Raw genomic sequence first — 21,517 nt, 5'->3', positions numbered from 1 at the left:
GTGTACAGTTCAGTGGCATTAGGTACATTCACACTGTTGTACATCCATCACCAGTATCCATCTCTAGATCATTCTCATCAACCTGTAGTGAAGTGCCGTATGCATTAAACAAGAACTCCCCCTCCCCTCTCCACCCCCAACCCCCCCCAAATCTCTTTTTTTCTTTTTAGATTTTATTTTTAACCAATCTTCACACCCAGTGTGGGGCACAAATCCACAATTCCAAAATCAAGAATTGCATACTCCATCAACTGAACTAGTCAGGCCCCCCACTTCTAATTTCTGTTACTGGGACTTGCCTATTTTAGGTACTTCATACATGTGGGGTCATATTTGTCCTTTCATGCCTGGCTTATTTCGCTTAGCATAATGTTCTCAAGATTCATCCATGTTGTAGCATGTAGCGTAACTTCATTCCTGTTTACAGCTGAATAATATTCCTACATGAATGTACCACATTTTGTTTATCCATCTGTTGACAGACATTTGGGTTGTTTCCAGCTTTTGGCTTTGGTGAATACTGCTACTGTGAACATGGGTGCACAAATATGTGTTTGAAACTCTGCTTTCAATTCCTCTGGGTACATATCCAAAGTGAAATCGCTGGGGCATATGGTAGCTCTGAGTTCAATTTATTGAGGCACTGCCATAGTTTTCCGCAGCAGCCATACCATTTCACATTCCCATGAGCAATATACAAGTTTCCCAATCTCTCCACATTTTTGCCAATCCTTTTTATTTTTTCTCTTATTTTTATAATAGCCATCCTAATGTGTGTGAAGTGGGATCTCATGATTTGTTTGCATTTCCCTAATGATTAGTCATGTTGAACATCTTTTCATGTGCTTACTGGCCATCTGTATATATTCTTCGGAGAAATGTTTATTCAAACCCTTTGTATAACAAACTTTTGACCACAGAGTAGAAAATCATCCGTGGGAAATGGTGCCAGCAAAATTTCATCAGGCAGAATTAAGTGAAATCCTACTTTTTAATCACAAAAAGAACAGAGGATACTGTGTACTTGCTGGTAGTTATAACCCAAAAGTACAAAATGCATTGTAAACAACAAAAATACCGTCAGTTCCTTAGTGACACTCCCTAGGATATGGATAACCCTTAGTGCCTCGCTTTCTTTGCACTTTCATGCAAAAACTGTATTGAGTACCCAATGTATTAGGTGTCTACTGCTGCTATAATAAATGACTACAAACTTAGTGCTTTAAAACAACACAAATTTATTCTTTCTGTTCTAGAGGTCAGAAGTCTAAGATCATGGTATTTACAGGGTTGCATTCCTCCAGGAGGCTTCAGGGGAGAGCACCTTTTCTTCCTTTTGTCAGCTTCCAGAAGTGCCTGCTTTCCCTGCTTCAAGGTCCCCTTACATCACTCTGACCTCTTGCTGCTTTTAATTAAAAAAAAAAAAAATTAGTTTTATTGAGATATAACTTACATATAACAGCATGTAAGTCTAGGATGTACAACATAACATATGTATATATCATGAGAGGAATACCACAATAAGTCTAGTTAACATCCATCACCTCACATGGTTACCTATTTTTTCCCTTGAGATGAGAACTTTTTTTTTTTTTGGAGCAAGAGAGAGAGCGAGAGGAGGGGCAGAGGGAGAAGGAAAGAGAATGTTAAACAGGCTTCACACTCAAGAGCCTGAAGATTCTTAAGCCTTAATAGCCTCACTCAGGGCTCTATCTCACCACCCTGAGGTCGTGACCTGAGAGGAAATCAGGAGATGGGGGCCTAACTGAGCCACCCAAACGCCCCTGAGAACTTTTTGCGTGATGAGAAACGTTTAAGATCTACTGTATTGACTTTCCAATACGCAATACAGTATTGTTAACTGAAGTCACGGTGCTCTACATTACAACCATCACTCCTATTAACGACTGCAAACTTCTTGACTCTCATTTTTGAGAAACCATATGATTACACCGAACGCCCCTGGATAATCTAGGTTAATTTTCCCATCTCAAGATCCTCAACCCCATTGCACCAAGTTCCTTTTGCCACGTGAAATGGCCTATTCACAGGTTCCAGGGATTAGGAAGGGTACATATTTGGGGCACCATTATTCTACAACTATGCGCCTGTGAGTTCAAAACCGAAAAACGATAGCATTCAACATATTCCGCATAGATCATTTTTTTTCTTCCTTTAACCACCCACCTCATTCACCAGTGCTCAGAATGTGTTACCAGCTCTTGAATCATAGAACCAACTAGTTCTTTGATCTGAGCTCTGCTGATAAAAAGAATCACAAAGTCACAGCTGCCCCCCTTTATTACTGTTGTTGTTTTGGTAAGGACTTACAAGATAATTGAAGCCACTTTCCCAACTAGCCACTGTAACAACTAGGTCCACCGCATTGCCATTAATAGTGGGGGGCAGCAGCGGTAAGACCTTAACGGTGCGCTGGGCAACTAACGGCCTCCAAGACTTATTTCTTCGCGTGCGCGAGAAGTCGTGGGCCTGTCTTCCCCCTCCCCGTCTCCCGCAGTGGGGCGCGGCACATACAGCCTCTCTAGGCCTCCGGCGGGCCCACCGCGCTCTATGACGCCCCCCGCGAGGGGCCACGAGGAGCCACCACGCCGCACGCTAGGCCACCGCCCAGTTCCCGCGGTACTCGCGGCGCTCCCTCTGCACCCCCCACCTTTCCCTTTCCGCTCTCTCCGCCTCCGGAAGCTCGAGCCATGCCGCTTGGAGCCGCGTGCGGGGAGTGCGTGCGCGCGCTAGCGCGTGCGCGCGACCCTAGAACGCCGCTGGCGGCGCGCGAGACGGCGGCGACGGCCACAGCACCCAGGTAAGCGGCGCGCGAGCAACCCCTTCTTCCTCTCCCGCGACGCGCCCGCCACCCTCGCCTCCGTTTGGGATCCGTTTCCTGTCTCCGGAGCCCAGGCGGCGGCGAGCACTCAGGGTCAGTATGAGGAATCCAGCGCGGGAGGTTAGGAAAGGCGGCCTCCCCGGGACCCCCACCCCTTTGCACCGTGGGCTCTGCTGCCCAACCAGCCCCTCCAGTGGCGGGTGTAACCACAACAAAGGCGTCCGAGCCCGTGGCCGGCGGGTCCGAGGGGCCTCCCGCAGCCTTAGCCGGCCCCTGTGGGAACCGCCCGTCATACCCCCAGGATGCGTTCGGGGATGGCCTGGGGGCTGGGGTCGGCCTTGAGTCTAGTAGTGGTGGTAATTGGGAGCCGGGTTCGGGTCGGCGCCGCCCACCTCTGAAGACTTGACTCTGAACTCCGGAGCCTGAGGGCCTCCTCTGAGTTATCTTCTGCTACCCTAGGGGGGCGGGGAAGAGGGTGGTCAGGAAGAGGTGGTGAACGGACCCATGACTCAAGTCCTGGAAAACGGATTTTTACTTAGGGCCGGGATTTTCATGGACCCAATCGGTTACCTTATTTGGACCGTATTATACACCTAATTACAGAAATAATGTGATATCACAGTAACGAAATGACAGTTTAAAAAATGCCAGATTCGTATTTGGCATTTTACCTAAAAAGCATTAGTATTTCTGTTGCTGGCTCTGCAGGAGTTATACAAATGATAAGTGTCCAAGTGACGCCCAGGCAGCTTTGTTAAATACAGGTTTTCACTGAGCCCCAGAAGAGTTATTAAATGAATTATCTTTTAATTTTTATCCTTTCCCAATATGCTGTAAAAAGAATCGTGACAATCATAAGTCCACATTTTTATTTTCCAATGTAAATTGAATCTCACTAACTTTGAAATAAATGTCATGGGAAGGATTGCCTAGTGGGTGGGATGATTGGATAATTTTTCCATAAATTCGGTTAAATCACCAGAGTGCTTCAATCCTTACAATAACCCTATCTGTTGGGTATTATGCCTGAAAAGTCTCCCAGGTGTTACATGCCACCTCTCACGAACTGTGAGCACTTAACAACCGTTGAGGGTTACATCAACCATGTAAATACAGATAAGAGAATAGTTAATTCTGGTGTGTGTGGGAGGGGTATGGGTGTTGGTGGGGAGAGGTTGTGGAAAACTGTCAAGGGAGTAGCTCAGGGAAAAGCAGTGAATTTTCTGCTTACATAGCAGAAAATCTTAAGTCTCCTAACTCCAAACTCCTTCATCAGATAAACATTCTTTGAATGTCAGTACTAGTCAGATTCTACTTTAGGCACTGTGATCTAAAGATGAGCAAGATCCAGGAGTTCCCAGTTTAGTGAGGAGATAAGGCTCGAAACTGTTAGCTATGAAAAACGGATTTCAAAGAACTATCTAATCATTTGGATTACAAATATTTGTTAGGATTTAGACCTAGTTGATAAAATGTTATGGTTGGGAAAATCATGTCCTCCTAATGCATGAATTCCCTCTGTAGCATCACAACAAGTGGACATTGAGTTTTTGCTCCAAAATTATCTAGTGACTCATGGCTCATAATCCTAGAAAGTAGCCCATTCCGTTTTGAGCAATTCTTATGTTGATTTAAGAACAGGTTTCTTTAAAAAAAAAAAAAAAACAGGTTTTGTTTCTTCTTTTTTTAATTTTATTAAAATTGGGTTTCTTATATATTACACCCGTTGATGCAAGTTCTACGTCTAGAACTACAAATAACAGCTCTAGAATCTTTTTTCATATCACAGTCCTTTAAATAACTGCGCATACCCTTTCTCTTAGCCATTACTTTTACTAACTATGAATCCCTTGTTCTATAAAACATTGATCATGACTTAGAATCTAGAGTCTTCACCATAGCACTGAGAGCTAAATGCTTTATTCAAGAAGTAGTTTGACCAAGCAGAATGTAATGCAGGTTACCTTAAGACGGCATATTGCTATCCTGGGATGACTTAAGAGCATTTTAATCTTTTGATTTCTCAGTCATGCTTTTGCCACTTGGTAAGCTCCAAGTCTTTTTTCAGTGAACGTTCTTTGAACTTGGGCCCCTCAGTGCACCTGCCCTCCTCACCTTTCCTCATTCTGTGTCTGTGCTATTATTGTGTTATTATTTGGCTATTTCAGAGTATACCTCCCCATTAGGTTTTTGGCTTATTAATTTTCCTCTGCTTGTTTCAATACAGCATAACCAGTAAGACGGCTGACTGTCTGGATTCAAATCCTGACTCTACCGCTTTCTAGCCATACGGTCTTCAAACATGTCATTTAACCTCTGTGCTTCAGTTTCCTTGTCCTTACCAGTATTAAATGGTCAGTGAAAATAATCAGTGGCAAATGATCAATGAAAGAGTGCTTAGAACAGTGCTTGGCACATCATAAAATCTGTGTGAATGATAGCTCTTTTTCCACTTATCCATTTGAATCCTTATTTTCAACTGTCCATCTCAGTTTTTTTTTAATTCACAAATTCGATAAAGCTTGAAGTCATAAGAGGCATAGTTGACACTTATCAATTTAAATTGTTAAAGCCATTTGAATTGCTAGGCCTTAGTCTCTTCATACCTAATGTAAGGTGGTAAAATTTTTTCCTTTCAGGACTGTTGGGAAACTCTGAGGGTATGGAAGGGTATTAGCTCTAACTTGAATTATTTTGCCATGCACCTTCATAGGGAACTTTACATAGGTCTCACTCAAGGTTATCAGGGATCACAAAATTGACTTGATATGCCAAACACATAAAGAGGAGGCATGCTGGAAACATTTCAAATTTAGTGACTTACAGTTGTCACTCTCCTTGTCAGAAATACCTTTGTAATTCACTACCCTCTTTGGACAGGTGGTTTGGTCACTAGCTCAGATTGGGATAGAGAGGGTCATAAGTTAAAGTTCTGAATTCTTTTTTTTTTTTTAGATTTTATTTATTTGTCAGAGAGAGAGAGAGTGAGCACACACAAGCAGGCAGAGTGGCAGGCAGAGGCAGAGAGAGAAGCAGGCTCCCTGCAGAGCAGGGAGCCCGATGTGGGACTTGATCCCAGGACCCTGGGATCATGACCTGAGCTGAAGACAGTGGCTTAACCAACTGAGCCACCCAGGCATCCCCCCTAAAGTTCTGAATTCTTGTTACCTAGGTTAACACTTTTTAATTTACTCAAGGCTACTACTGGTTTATTTAATTTGTGGTTCCCATGAGGTTTGTTCCAATTTACTTTGTTAATGGAAAACTGCTACATAGCAAATAAATCCCAGCAAAATGTGTGGCAATCACTGACATGTGTATCTAATTTTAACTGTACGGACCCTCTTTTTCTGCACAGAACTGTTCCTAAAACCATATTGCTAAGTAGGTCCCATTTTCCTTTAAAAGTCCCCTTGATGAGAAGATCTTGTTATCTTGCACTTTACTATTAGATAAATCATAGATATCATAGCAATGTATTTTAAAGGTTAAAAAAAAACCCCATATCTTAGTTAAGGACCTTATTTTGAAGCAGAATAAACAGTGATTAATAACATGATCTTTAAACTTTGCCTGCCTGCCTGCCTGCCTGCCTAAGACTCCTGGCTTTGCCACTTACCAAACTGTGTGACTGGGCAATTTCTTGCTCTGCTTCATTTTTCTCATTGGTAAATGGGAATGATAAAAACCTCTTAACCTTAGATACGTTTTATCTATTAGTTGTACTAGAGTAGTAACACTAATACCAATGAGAGTTATGTTAGTCATTTTGTGTATTTCCTGAAAAACAAGTTTTTCTGAGGCATGATAGAATGATTTGGTGATTTGTTTTTGAAAGAGTTGTTTTTTAAACTAAACTAGGGAAATTTATGCTCCAGGCAATGCCATAAAACCATTTGTTTTTAAATTTTGAAGAAACTTAAAACAATTTTTTTAAAAGATTTTATTTATTTGACACAGAGAGAGAGCACAAGCAGGGGGAGCAGCAGGCAGAGGCAGAGGGAGAAGCAGGCTCCCTGCTGAGCAAAGAGCCCAATTCGGTACTGGATCCCAGAACCCCAGCATCATGACCTGAGCTGAAGGCAGCCACCTAACCAACTGAGCCACCCAGGCATCCCAAAAAACAATTTTTTTTTTTTTTTTTTTTTTTTTTTTTTTTTTGAGAGAGCACAGGGAGGCAGGGGTGGAGGGAAGGGCAGAGGGAGCAGGACAGAGCGAATCTTAAGCAGGCTTCATGCTCTGTCTCATAACTCTGGGATCACAGATCTCACCACCCTGAGATGACCTCAGCAGAAATTGAGAGTCAGACGGTTAACCAGACTGAGCCACCCAGGCAACACCCCCCCATTTTTTAAATCACAAAGGTATTTTTAACCATGTACCAGAGTGAGAAAGAAAAAAAAAATTTACCTGTAACCCTTTTTTTTTTATTAGAGAGAGAGAGAGAGAGAGGTCACAAGTAGCAGAGAGGCAGGGGGAAGCAGGCTCCCTGCTGAGCAGAGAGCCTGATGCGGGACTTGATCCCAGGACCCTGGGATCCTGACCTGAGCCGAAGGCAGAGGCTTTAAGCCACTGAGCCACCCAGGTGCCCCGTACCTGTAACCCTTTTTTATTCCATCCCTTGACATTTTGGATCAAAGAGTTAATTACCTTACAAAAGAGGGTAACTTTGGGGAATTTAATGGCAAAATAATGTTTATAAGAGCTGGCCAGCATGCAGTGGCTGTTTTGATTATTTGGTTTCCTTTTTGAACTCAGGTGAGCAGAGTTGGATTGACAATGATCAGTCATACTCTTTTTTTTATTTTTATTTTTTATTTTTTTTTTAATTTAAGTAGGCACTGTGCCCAACTTCGGGCTCCAGCTCACAACCCAGAGATCAAGAGTCACATGCTCAAATTGCAGAGCCAGCCAGGTGCCCCTCAGTCATACTCTTTGTGATGTGGTGACCCATGATCACAGGCCTATGCCAGGTTCTTTATTTTTACCCTCTGTGGGCTTCTTTACCCTCATTCCTCCTCTTCCCTCACAGCCTCATACTCTTAGCTGTTTAATAGCTAAGAACTGGTCCTTCCAGCCCATGCTATGTAATTTTGTTCCCATGAGGAATTCAGTATCATCTGTGTTTTAAGTTTTATATAATTGTTCATTTAATTCTCTTTAGTAAATATTATTTTTGTAGATCTTAGCTCATCCTTTTTGACTGACATACAGTATATCATATACAACATTTTGCTTATCCATTTTCCTCTTATTAGACTTTGCGTTTTTTTCCTAACTCATTGCTGTTACAAACAGTAGTGCTGTGATGAACACCCTTTACATGTGCCCAGAAATACAGTTCGTAAGTGGCAAAACCAAGTTTGTGTCTGACTCCGTTCATTCTTTTTCATTGTGCAGACTCCCAGTCTGCTTAATTTATTGCAGGGACACTATATAAAAACAGTAATGGAAATATTAAAAATGCAGTGAGATTGTTGGTTTTCTTTAAACAGGTCAACTTAATTTTGCCCTTTCCCCCCCTGGTTTTTGTTTAAATGCGTAAATTGTATTATTAATCCGGTATGGATAAACAGTTTTGTATTGTGCATTTTTCATGCTGGTATATCACCTAAATCAGGGGTCCACAAACTTTTTCAGTAAAGGGTCAGTTGATAAATAGTTTAGGCTTTGTGGGCTGTATAGTCTCTGTCACAGCTACTAAACTCTGGAGCTATGGTGTAATAGCCATCAGAGACAATATCTAAACCTGTGGCTGTGTTCCAGTAAAACTTTATTTACAGAAACAGATGGCAGGTCAGATTTGGTTCGTGCACAGTAGCCTGCTGACCCCTGATGTAAATAATTTTTTTAATGGAGTCATAGTATTTTTCTATTCAAGTTTTTTCAGTATTACAGGTAATACTATAATGCATACCTTTCTTTCTTTTTAGTATTATATTCTTAGGATGAATTTCAGAAGTGAAGGTACTGATTCAAAAGGCTTATGGGTTTTTTATGGCTCTGAAAATTAATAGCCAGATGCCAAGGAGAGAAGTTTCAGTTTTTATAAATTAAGAGAGTAGACTTTAATTTGACATCTAAAACCTATTAAATATCTTTAAGGATTTGTGGAGAAGGCATCCTTCTGTTGATTAGAGTTTTAAAACTTACGAGGGCATTGATCTGTGCTATGGGAAATAATATTTCTTGTTTTTATTGTTTAGGTATAAGTTAATCTGATTTTTCTTTAAACTTTTAAGATCTACTTACATATCTTAACTCAATTTAAATCTAATAATGTGTTAGAATTTTAAAACTCACTTATACTAACCATAAGAGACTCTTAATCTCACAGAAACAAACTGAGGGTTGCTGGGGATTGGAGGGGATAGGGATAGGGTGACTGGGTTATGGACATTGGGGGGAGTATTAGAGTATTAGTGCTATGGTGAGTGCTGTGAAATGTGTAAGCCTGTACAGACCTATACCCCTGAGGCAAATAATACATTATATGTTAATAAATAAAGTAAAACTCACTTATACTTTGATTAATCTTCACTTAGCTTGATTTTCCCTGAACATTCTATACCATTTGCAGACTTGCAAATTTAATTTACATGAACAGCACAATTATAATTTTAGTATATTTGATTTTCTCAAGTACCTTGAACATCTGACAAGGGATACTTATATATCTAATAAAGGAAGTCTAACTAAGCTTTTAGACATTTTTAATAAATCTGGTAAGTTACTAAATAAGCATTTAAAAGTTGATTTTGAATAGTTAAGTTTTTATGTTTATTATGTCAGAATCTCTTAAATTCTTCAAAACCTTTAAGGCAGAGTAAGTTACCCAATGATGGTAAGATGTATTACCACACATACCTCTCATCTGTCTTATTAACCTATCGCATTAGTACTGATAGTATGAGTTTGGTTGATTTTTAAATCATGTTTGTACTTGTTTTATAGGTTGCAGGATCACTTAAGCAATAAAAGGTTCCAGAGTATCCTGGTTGATTGAGAATACAGATTACATAATTTTTTTATTGTAGTAGAATTAATCATAATTTGAATATACTGATTGCGCAATTGGATTGTTGGCTGTATATTATTAGAGATTTATACGTACCTTTCCTTTAATGTACCTCATATTATTTGCCCTTTTGAATATCATTATGATTTTGAATATCATATAATAGCTTTCCACAGAAGTACTTTTTCATTTTTAAGAGTATTTTGTGTGTTTTGTTTTCCAGTACTAAATTTTCCAACTTGGACAGTGGAAACCCCTTTAAACTAGAGCCTTTGTTGTATTATCACGATATCAGGCATATTTGAATACTGTGCCTTCTGATAACAGTAAGATCTTCTAGGCCCTTGTTTTTCTTTACCTCCAGAAATAGAATCAGCTGCCTTCCAAGTCATTACAGGTTTTTTGACTGATGGGGTTTTTTTTTTTGGTTTGTTTGGTGTGTGTGTGTGTGTGTGTGTTTGTTTTTGTTTTTTAAGTGGAGAATAGTATTAGAGGTCAAATTCTAAATTCAAGATGGCTTAGCTGATTTGGGGGAGGTTAACACCATCCCTTCTTATTCTAAACTCTTATTTGTGCTTATAGAAGGCAGATTTTCCTTAGGGTTCACCTAGGTTTATGGCTATTTACTGAGGTATATGTTTGTGATATGCTTGCCTTGAGTACTCTTGTGAACTGAACTTATGTTTCAAATCACTGGTATGATTTATTATTACCCTTGTGCCTGATTATCGCTTACTGAGTTACTATTTTTTTTTTTGGTGGTTTTTTTTTTGTCATTTCTCTATAATCAAACTTCTCAGTTTGGGATATGTAATTATTATAAAAAGTGAAAAGTACTGGGAAATTATTCTTTAATTTGATGGTGACACTGGCCTCTTTTTCAGATATATTTTTACCACCATGGATCGGTTTATAGATGTGTCAGAAGGTGAAGTGGACCATTCCTTCTTTGACAGTGACTTTGAAGAAGCAAAGAAATGTGAAAGTAACACAGTTTTTGACAAGCAAAATGATGACCCTGAAGAGAGAATAGATAAAGATACAGAAAATGTAAACTTGAAATTTGGAATACAAAAAAAGGAAAATGAAAAAAAGGAGAAAATTCCTCCAGAAGAACACCCTGTAGAAAATAATAAGCAAACCAGAAATTCTTTATCATTGACCACTCCAAGATCAAAAAAATTGTGGGATGCTACAACAGGGCATAAAGTACACTTGCCCACTCCAAGTAGAATTCCTAAAATTATAAAAGAAGGTGAAGATGATTATTATACAGATGGAGAGGAAAGCAGTGATGATGGGAAAAAACATGTCAGGTCCAAGTCAGCTAAGCCATCTAATAACTTTAAAAAAAACATAAGTAAAAAGTATTCCAAAAATAATTCCTCTTCCTCCTCTTCCTCTTTGTCTTCCTCATCTTCAAGTTCAGGCACAGATTGTTCAGATGCAGGGTCCGATAACTGTATTTCTGATTCATCGCCATCGTTAAAGAAACGTCTATGTGGTGTAACCCACTTATCACCAAAACAGAAATATAAACCAGGAATGAAATCAGCAGGAATACAGCCTTCAAGTACTAAACCAAAAGTCAATGACTACCCTGAGGAATCGGAAGATACTGTGACAGATGTCACTCCTCTGTCAACTCCAGACATCAGCCCTGTTCAGTCTTTTGAACTGGGAGCATCAAATGATCAAAAAGTAAAAGTTAAAAGACAGGAAAACGTGAGTCAAGAAGTATATGGAAATGTTGAGGATTTAAAAAATAATTCAAAATCTTTGAAATCAACCAAAAAAGGGCAAGAAAAACATGGGCCTGATCTCACTTCAAAATCTTCAGTGTTAGATTCCAGTTCAGACCACAGATACAAACAAAAAGCCTTACATGACACGATGGACCTCAATCATCTTTTGAAAGGTAATTTTCTTTTTAAAAGCTATAAATATTGGACAAATAGTAAACCTCATGGTATATTGAGCTTAAATATCAAATACTGTGAATTTGCACTGATTTTTCTATTAGATATATTTTATTTTTGGGGATAATTGATGTAATAACTTTACCAAATATCCTATTTTACCTTAAAAATACCTGGAATGTCATTAGTTATAATACTGAAAAGCTAATGAATTAGGACTAGTAGCTACTACCCTAATTTTGTTTAGTGTCTTACAAAGTCATAAAGTCTAGAGGGACCATATAGACAACAGAAATGAGAGAAGTGGAGACAGATGTTTTTCACATTTGAGAGATAGGGGCATAAGATATATTTCACTTTCTTCTTTAAGAAAGGCAACAGTACTAAAATTAAAATAACCTGACCTGTTGTCTTCATATCAGAGAAAGTGGCAAGAAATGCTAGCAAATGAAATTTTGGAATAAACTGTAGGGAACTATTCAGACTTTAAAGGTTAAAGAGGATTACTTGAAAAATAATTACCAAGTTGATGAAATAGCATAATTCAGGTGTCAGTTCCTTTAAGATACAAATTTTTTGAAGTATTATTGACACGGTAGTCTATTGGTTTCAGGTATATATCACAGTGATTCAGTACTTTTATAAATTATGAGATGATGCCCATGATAAGTCTAGTTACCATCTGTCACCATACAAAATTAAAATATTATTGACCATATTCCTTGTACTGTATATCACATCCCTATGACTTATTTTATAACTGGAAGTTTGTACCTCTTAATTCCCTTCACCTCTTTTGTCCCCCGCAACCCCTAACCCTTCCTCTCCTCTGGTAAGCAACAGTTTGTTTCCTATATCTGAGTCTGTTTAGTATTGTTCTTTCGTTTGGGTTTTTAGATTCCACATACAAGTGAAAGACAGATGGTATATTTGTCTTCATCTTATTTCACTTAGCATCATACCCTCTAGGTCCATGGCACCACAAATGGCAAGATATCTTTCTTATCGCTGAGTAATAATTGCATTGTATGTATATATCACATCTTTATCCGTTCATTTGTCTATGGATACTTAGGTTTCTTCTGTATCTTGACTATGGTAAATGATGCTGCAGTGAACATAGGGTGTGCATATCTCTTCAAATTGGTGTTTTCATTTTCTTTCGATAAATACCCAAAAGTAGATTGCTGGATCATATGGCCTTTCTGGTTTTAATTTTTTGAGGAACTTCCATTGTGTTTTCTGTAGCCGCTGCGCCATGTACATTCCCAACAGTGTAAGAGGGTTCCCTTTTCTCTACATCCTCAGCAACTCCTGTTGTTTTTGTATTGTTGATTTTAGCCATTCTGACAGGTGTGAGGTGGCACCTCATTGCGGTTTTGGTTTGCATTTCCCTGAGGATTAGTTATGATGAGCATCTTTTTCTGTACCTGTTTGCCGTCTGTAGGTCATCCTGTCATCTTTGGAAAAATGTCTATTCAGGTCTCTGCCCTTTTTTAAAAATTAAAGTGTAATTAATACACTTTAACTTTAATAAACTTTAACACTGTTAAAGTTTCAGGTGTACAGTGTAATGATTGAACAATTCTGTATAGTACTCAGTGCCCATTGTGACAAGTGTACTGTGAATTTCCTTTCCTTATTTCACCATCCACTTACCCACCTCATCTCTGATAACCACTAGTTTGTTCTCTGTATTTAAGAGTCTGTTTTTTTTTTCTCTTTTTTTCTTTGTTTGTTTTGTTTCTGAAATTCCACATATGAGTGAAGTCATATGGTGTTTGTCTTTCTCTGACTGATTTCTCAGTATTATACCATCTGGGTCCACCCATGTTGTTGCAAATGAAAAGATCTCATTCTTTTTTATTGCTGAGTAATAGTGCATTGTACATATATACCACATTTTCTTTATCCATTCATCTATGTATGAACACTTGGGTTGCTTCCTTATTTTGACTACTGTAAATAATAAATAATCAAACATAGGGGTCCTAAACATAGGGGTCCATATATTTTTTTCAAATTAGTGTTTTGCTTTGTTTTTTAAGTAGGTTCCACACCCAGCGTGGAGCCCAATGTGGGGCTCGAACTCATGACCCTGATATCAAGACCTGAGCTGAGATCAGAAGTTGGATGCTTAACCAACTGAGTCACCCAGGTGCCCCATAAATTAATGTTTTTTGATTTCTTTGGATTAAATACCCAGTAATGGAATTACTGGATCATATGCTATTTCTATTTTTAATTTTGTCAGGAACCTCCCTTACTGTTTTCTACTGTGACTACACCATTCTGCATCCCCACCAATAGTGCACGAGGGATTCTTTCTCCTGTCCTCACCAGCATTTGTTATTTCTTGTCTTTTTCATTTTAGCCATTCTGACAGGTATGAGGTAATATTTCATTGTGGTCTGCTCAGGTCCTCTGCTCATTTTTTAATCAGGTTATTTTTTTGATAGTTTTTGAACGTGTAAGTTCTTTATATATTTTGGGTATATAAACCAAACCCCTTATCAGATGTATGATTCAAATATCTTCTCACATCCCGTAGATTGCCTTTTCATTTCATTGATGGTTTTCTTCACTGCACAGAAGCTTCTTAGTTTTCGTATTCATTTTAGCTTTTATTGCCCTTGCCTGAGGAGACTAGTCCAAAAAAGATACTGCAAAGACTGATGTCAGAGAGCTTACTGCCAATGTTTTCTTCCAGGAGTTTATGGTTTCAGGTGTTACATTCAAATCTTTAATCCATGTTTAGTTTATTTTTGTATATGGTATAAGATGGTCCAGTTTCATTCTTTTGCACGTATCTGTCTGGTTTTTCTAACACCATTTATTGAAGAGACAGTCTTTCCCCCTTGTATAATCTTGTCTTCTTTGTCATAGATTGACTGTATATGCATGTGCTTATTTCTGGGCTCTCTGTTCTGTTCCATTGATCTGTGTGTCAGTTTTTGTGCCACTCCATACCATTTTGATTACTATAGCTTTGTAGTATAGTTTGTAGTATAGTTTGAAATCAAGAAGTGTAATACCGTGTTTTTTAAATTCTTTCTCAATATTGGTTTAGCTATTTGGGGTATTCTGTGGTTCCATACAAATTTTAGGATGCTTTGTTCTAGCTCTGTGAAAAATGCCATTGGTATTTTGATGGGGATTGCACTGAATCTATAGATTGTTTTGGGTAGTATGACTTTTTAAGAATATTAATCTTCTAATCCATGAGCATGGTATATTTTTATAAGATACAGATATTTTTTAATTAGTAAAAATTTTTATTGTTTACTTCCATGAGTTTATTATTTTTTGGACATATCAATTCATTATTATTATTATTATTATTCTTTAGTGTGAAAGAAACAGTTTTTTCCAGATGAAATAAAAATAGCTTGAAACTTTATCTTTACTCTAGTAAATGTAACTGTAAAATAGTTAATTGAAGATAACATTTTAAAATTGTAAATTGTATTCTCTGTTCGAAATGCAGTTGAAAAAACAAATCTTTTGGTACATAATTTACATATGGTGGTAATGTAAGAGTATAAACAAATCCCTTAGGTAATCAAATGATTCTCATAGTCAGATGGGTAAAGTGTTGGAGGAGTTTACATTTGTCCCCTTTTTTATAGGTTTTCTTTTCTCTTTACTTTGTGTACCTATTGATTGTTTTGTGTGTCTGAAAAATCAGGCTCTTGGAATTTGGCCATTATCATCTAGTTGTTAAGCCTCCACCCCCTCCACTCAGTCTCTTAAAACTTTCAGGATTGAGTTTTTTTGTTCTTGCCCCTTTGCTTCTTCCACTAACAACCAGAGTGATCTTTTAAAAATAAAATCAGTCTTACTAGTTTCCTTCTTAACTCTTCTGTGGGCTCACCCTTATGTTAAGAATAAAATCTAAATTCCTTATTGTAGCCTAACAGAGTCAATGTCCAGTGGTTGTCATCCCAGGCAGTATATTAGTGTCACCTGGGAGACTAATATTAAAACAAACACAAAACAAATACTGATGCCTAGGCGCCACAGAAATTTTGATGCTGTTAGTCTAATAGGCTATTACAGTCGATGAAAACCATTACTCTACATCATGTGGATATTTCTTGCATCTCCTTTTAAAAAAAAAAAAAAATCTTTTATTACCTTGCTCCAGTCACAGTGCTTCCTTACTGTTCCCAGATACTTTGTTTTTCTGGGATATTTCCACTTGCTGTTGCCCTTTTTCTTTGCACAGACACCTTCTGTTTCAAGTTTTATGGTGTACATATCACCTCCTCAGAGATACTTTTTTCTGAACGTTCTATTTTTAGTAGTTTCACATCCCTGCCCCTGGCTCTCTGTCACAAAAGCCTGGTTTCCTTCCATCAGGATACTTATCAGACCCTGGAATTAGTGTAATTTGCTTATTTCTCCCACTAGGGTATCAGCCACATGAGGACAGGATCTTAGTCATTGCTAGAATCTTTAAATCTAGCAGCTATTGACACAAAATAGGCATTATTTGTCAGTGAAGAAACAAAGGAGAGCTTCTGTTGTTGCACAGCTGCAATGGTCAGGAAGCGTATTTCATATGTTTCACTGACATTTGATTTTTTTTAACAATTACCTCTTAGATTGGCATCTGAAAGACACAGGATACATCTGTGCCATAGTCAGAATTACAATTGCTAATATATTTGATTAATATTCTTTTTTAGGGAAAATCTTTGTCAAGCCATCCACTGTAAAAATTTTCACTTAAAAAAATTTTATGGCCACTTTCTAGTGTATAAGATCAATTGTATGATTCATGAGGTTGATGATTGATCAAGTTGAGGACTTACCTGTCTTCAACTCTTCCAAATTGCCAGTGCAAACCCCAGTGCTCTAGCACAACAGTTTTCAGACTTTTTGGCTTTTGGACCAAAAACATTCACACTTAAAAATTATTGAGGACCCCAAAGAGCCTTTTTTTATGTGGATTATATCTATAAATATTTATCATATTAGAAATTTAAACAATATTAATTCATCTAAGAATAATGGTAATAAACCAATAATGGTAATAAGGATGTTTTGTGAAACATAACTATCTCTCAAAAAAATGAGTAATTTTTGCTAATCTCTGATGCGTGGCAATAGAAGATAGCTGGATTCTTGTATTGCCTTCTGTATACATCTGTTGTGATATTTTGGTTGAAGTACATGAAGAAAAACTGGCCTCACACAGATCTTTAGAAAATGGAGGAGTATTTTAATGCCCTTTCAGTTAATTTTAGATATTCTTTGATACCAAGATTCCACAGGTATTAATTTCTTAAATGTTAGTTACAATGTGACATTTGAGACTAATTCATAGTGTATTATTGTATAAACTATTGATCTTACATTTTGAATGTGTCTTTTACCCTTTCATAGTTTTATTAACAGAATTTATAGGTTATTTGGAAAATACTGGTTTGTTGAGCTTACAAATGACGTATTTCATAATACACTATATAGAAATTATAGTTGTTAATATCACTACCAATCTCATAAGGAGGCTTTTGGGAAGCTTTCAAACTCAAGTTTGCCAAAAATCCCAAGTTTTACTAAAACACTCAGATTTTATTTTCACCAAAAAATATTGTCAGTTGTTTTCCTTGAAGTTGACAGAATTTTCATTTATTTATTTTTAAATATTTTTTTTTTTTAAGTAATCTCTACACCCAATGTGGGACTTGGACTCAACCCTGAGATCGAGTCACATGCTCTACCAACTGAGCCAACCAGACACTCCAACAGAATTTCTGTTTTTAAAAATAATTTCTGTAGTATAAAAATTGGAAGGTGTTTGAAAGTAAATCATTAAAATGTATCTGATCGGGGCACCTGGGTGGCTCAGTCATTAAGCATCTCCCTTAGGCTCAGGTCATGATCCCAGTGTCCTGGGATTGAGCCCGCATCAGGCTCCCTGCTCAGTGGGGATCCTGCTTCTCCCACTCCCACTCCCCCTATTTATGTTCCTTCTCTCGCTGTCTCTCTCTCTCTCTCTGTCAAATAAATAAAATCTTAAAAAATAAAATAAGATTAGGTTAAAAACAGTATAAATGGATGTTGAAAGCAGTGTTACAGAAAATTAGTTAAAATGTATAATATGACTTGCAGGTTTTATTGTGTTTTTTTAATACTGTTTGACTAAATTATAATTTGCATTTTAAGGGCCCACTGTTCCATTTCTTAAGTACTTTTTGATTCCTCAAATTACTAGTGTTTTTAAAAGATTTTATTTATTTATTTGCTAGAGAGAGAGAAAGCATAAGAGGAGTGGGGGGAGGGTCAGAGGGAGAAGAAGAAGGCTCCCCACTGAGCAGGGAACCCAACTCAGGGCTTGATCCAGGACCCTGGGATCATGACCTGAGCCGAAGGCAGAAGGAGCTGCTTAACTGACTAAGCCACTCAGATGCCTCTTGATTCCACAAATTACAAGAACCTCTCTATCCTAGGACTGAGAGGGTGAGAGAGAGAGGACACATCCAATAACAAGGTTCTTGTAGGAAGAAAACACTTCACACTTTTGGAATTGTCAGATTTTTAAAAGCCACCTAATGGAAAATAATTTGTGATACCTGAGCTTTTTGTTCAGGACTGTCAATGATCATCTCTTTGTATTAGGATGATTTTGGATGCAGGAAACAGAAATTCCTAATGAAACAATGTTTTTTACCTAACAGGAATTCCAGAGGTAGACCAGGTTTGAGAGTTGGCCAATTCAGTGGCTCAAAAATGTCCTTAGAGACCTAGGTTCTACCATTGTGTTCCCCCAGCTGTGGTATTTGCTTCATTCTTAGGCTAGTAGGAGATGTCTGCAGCAATTTTTAATATTTACATTTAGACATGAGAATGTACAGAGAAAGGAAAACTTGTCTCTTTCCTCTGGCTCTCAGAATGCTTTCAACTGACACACTTAAGTCTCATTGCCCAGAATTGGTTACGCTCCTATTTGTAAGATAGTCATTAGCAAGAGAATAGGATTATTATGGGCCTGACTCCCCCTGAAGTTAGGAGTAGGAATCAGGAGGAGGGAGGTCAGCCTCCCCTTAGGAACAGGGCTTCATGGGGTAGGTAGGTGTCTTTAAAAGTGAGGCGGGGAGATTTGTTAAGACTTAAGGAGGAAAGTAGAAATGTATGCTAAAAGGGACAAGCAGACTCCTTGTGTTTATCCACAAGGCCAGAGTTTCTCAAGCTTTAATATGCATTGCATACAGGGGCACTGGGTAGCTCAGTGGTTTAAACATCAGACTCTTAATTTTGGCTCAGGTCAGGATCTAAGGGTTGGGAGATTGAGCCCCTCATCTGGCTCTGCACTGAGCAAGGAGCCTGCTTAAGATTCTCTATGTCCCTTGCCCTCTCTCCCAGAAAAAAAAAAAAAAAAAAGGCATGCGTACAGGTCATTTGGAGAGCCTTTAATGCAGATTCTGGTTCATTAAATCTAGAGTAGAAAACCCAAAGAGCCACATTTCTAGTCAACGCAGAGATGATACCAAAGCCGATTCAAGGACCTTAATGTTGAGTTTTAAGACATTAAAAATCTATTTGGTTTCATTGTAAACAAATGATGTATCTCCCTCACTATTCCTATCTAATTCATTTTTGAAACTTAGTTGGATATGGAAAGCCTAAGTATTATTCCCACCCAAAATCCCTAAACAGTTTCTCCAAATATAAATGAAGCACTGAAACACTGTTCAGCACAGGAACTAAGCTAAATGTAGAAGGAAAATTTATTCATAATGCTGTAAGGTAGGGAGCCTCAATCTGAGTGACCTGATTCTAAGTACTGCTCAGAGCTTTTAAAGGCACAGAAACAAAGGTGGCATTTTGCCACTTGGTCCATCTGTTATTGAAGTCCTTAATACAACAATCCACAAAGGTTTGTTATAATAGTAAAAGATTGTATACACTAATTATAGCTATCAGTTTATTGCATAAAGCATTTCTTTGTATTACTTCAGTTTTTCAGAGTTGTGATTCATACTCAATTGACCCACTGTTTTTCAGATCCAAGAATAATTTCCTAAGTTTTCTTAGTTTTTCTCATAAAACTAAATTGTTGGACCTGGTGAGAGGGAGATGTGTGCATGGCCAAGCTATTCCTTTTCTGCACTTATTTCTCAATACGTTTTACCACTTTCAACGTCTGTTCTATGGGCTGTTCTAGACCTCTTTGGCTGAGCTAATTTCTTCACAACCTTTTCCACCTAACCTGAAGAAGACAAGAGTGATAATGCATAGCACACCCCACAAAGATGTGATCCTATCAGAGGACAGCTGAGGTGGGAACACAGTATAATCTACACCCTCTCAATTTAAACGTTGTCACTATCTTCAATGCAAAGATGCAATGAAATAGTTTTATTGTTTTGAGAAAAAAAATTAGTTATTAAAATATTGGGCCAGAGTTCAGATGGTGAGAGATGCCTATAGAGCCAACAGTGTTAATGTTATTTATTGATTTAAAATAACATGTTAACAGGTTTGTAAATTTGAACTATAAAATATTAAGCCTCTGAAACAAAGGTTAATCAAGGAATGTAAAATCAGGTATCCCAATTACAGGCCAGAGAATAGGAAACAGTTTTGAACTTGGTTACTTACAGTGAGGTGAGGTGAAGAGGTGAAGAAAAGAGTGAAGAAAATTCTAGAAGTGGAATCAGAAGACTTTTGGCTTCTGAGTGTTATCCATGTGACCATAGACAAGCAGTAACTATTCTGTGCTCCGATTTCTTCATTTGTAGAATGAGGCAGTTGATAGGTTGCTAAGGTGTATTCTAAATGCAGGGTTCTGGGGTTCTGTGAGAACTGTTAGAAGGGAAGATTAGTGTAGCCTAGTAGTAGTAGATATTTGACTTTACTTATCTGATAGCTGACTTTAAAGTAGATCTTGAAATTTAGTAGAATTTCTAAATATTTCAGCTTCTTTTATCTCAATAACATGACTGATTTGGGGGACTTCCTGTCCCCACCCCAAGCCTGTCTTTGCTATATTTATGTTGAAAAGGTGTGGTTGGAATTGGCTCTTCGGCCTTGAGCTGCAAAGCATTGACTAGGCAGGCAGAGAGAATGTTTAAAAAATGAAATAGTGGAGTAAAAAAAAGTTTATGTATTGGGTTATGACGTGAGTGTGATATTTGCAGAACAATAAATAAATTGACATGACTAGATCTGAAGATGTGTTTCGGTCTTTGTATAGGTAAAATCAAGTCAATTTAGGAAGAAACTTGATGGCAAAATAGACACATTTTAGAAATGCTCCTCCTCAAATTTTACCACCTAGGTTCTGTATGAAATAATTAGATACCTCATTAGAGATGTATTCTGAAAAGGAAAAGTAATATAAGAGGTGGAAATGCGATTAAGGAAACCCTGATGAGTAAAGAAAGTGGTTAAGCTTACTGCTAAACTGACACCAACGCAGGATGGATGAAGCGAAGTACCTTACTCGAGGGAAAGGTCTCACCCTGTTTTACTCCATAAAGAAGAGGCTGCCTGTCCTAAGATGGGCTCCTACCCCATCCTCCCTGGTGGCACGTCTTAGCCCTTTATTGACAGGCTGCAGCAAACAGGATTCAGAGAGGGGAGTAGGAAATATCAGATATCCTCAACTTACCACCAAGTGTTTATCAACTTCTGAGAAAAGCTAGAATCCGCAGAGAGGCACCAGACTCACAGATGAAGAACATAAACTTGAAACAGAGCTCAGTGATTTTAGAGAGAGGCTGCAAG

General features: G+C 38.0%; 1 protein-coding gene and 1 long non-coding RNA gene across 3 annotated transcripts in view; one reads left to right on the top strand and one right to left on the bottom strand.

Moving 5' to 3' along the window:
• Nucleotides 1-1,218: 1,218 nt before the first annotated feature.
• On the bottom strand, nt 1,219-2,692 carry LOC308339193. The gene is made up of 2 exons (XR_013966476.1): nt 2,332-2,692; nt 1,219-1,405 (listed from the first exon to the last, which is right to left on the bottom strand). It is a non-coding gene; the product is annotated as an uncharacterized lncRNA (long non-coding RNA).
• Nucleotides 2,693-2,753: 61 nt separating this feature from the next.
• The window catches only part of CFAP97 (cilia and flagella associated protein 97), a 36,470-nt gene continuing 17,706 nt past the window's right edge, over nt 2,754-21,517 (top strand). The window contains exons 1-2 of one of the 2 annotated variants that reach the window (XM_080797052.1): nt 2,754-2,821; nt 10,745-11,778. In XM_080797052.1, coding sequence (XP_080653178.1) covers nt 10,761-11,778 — 1,018 coding nt within the window. In that variant the 5' untranslated portion in view covers nt 2,754-2,821; nt 10,745-10,760. Of the gene's footprint in view, nt 2,936-10,744; nt 11,779-21,517 lie in introns of both variants that reach the window. The other variant, XM_080797053.1, reaches the window with a different exon arrangement.

The sequence above is a fragment of the Martes martes genome, assembly GCF_963455335.1.
Source record: "Martes martes genome assembly, chromosome: 2".
In the NCBI taxonomy this organism is placed as follows: Eukaryota; Metazoa; Chordata; class Mammalia; order Carnivora; family Mustelidae; genus Martes; species Martes martes.
Note: the sequence above shows the minus strand (reverse complement) of the source record. Positions and strands in the feature narration are given on the sequence as shown.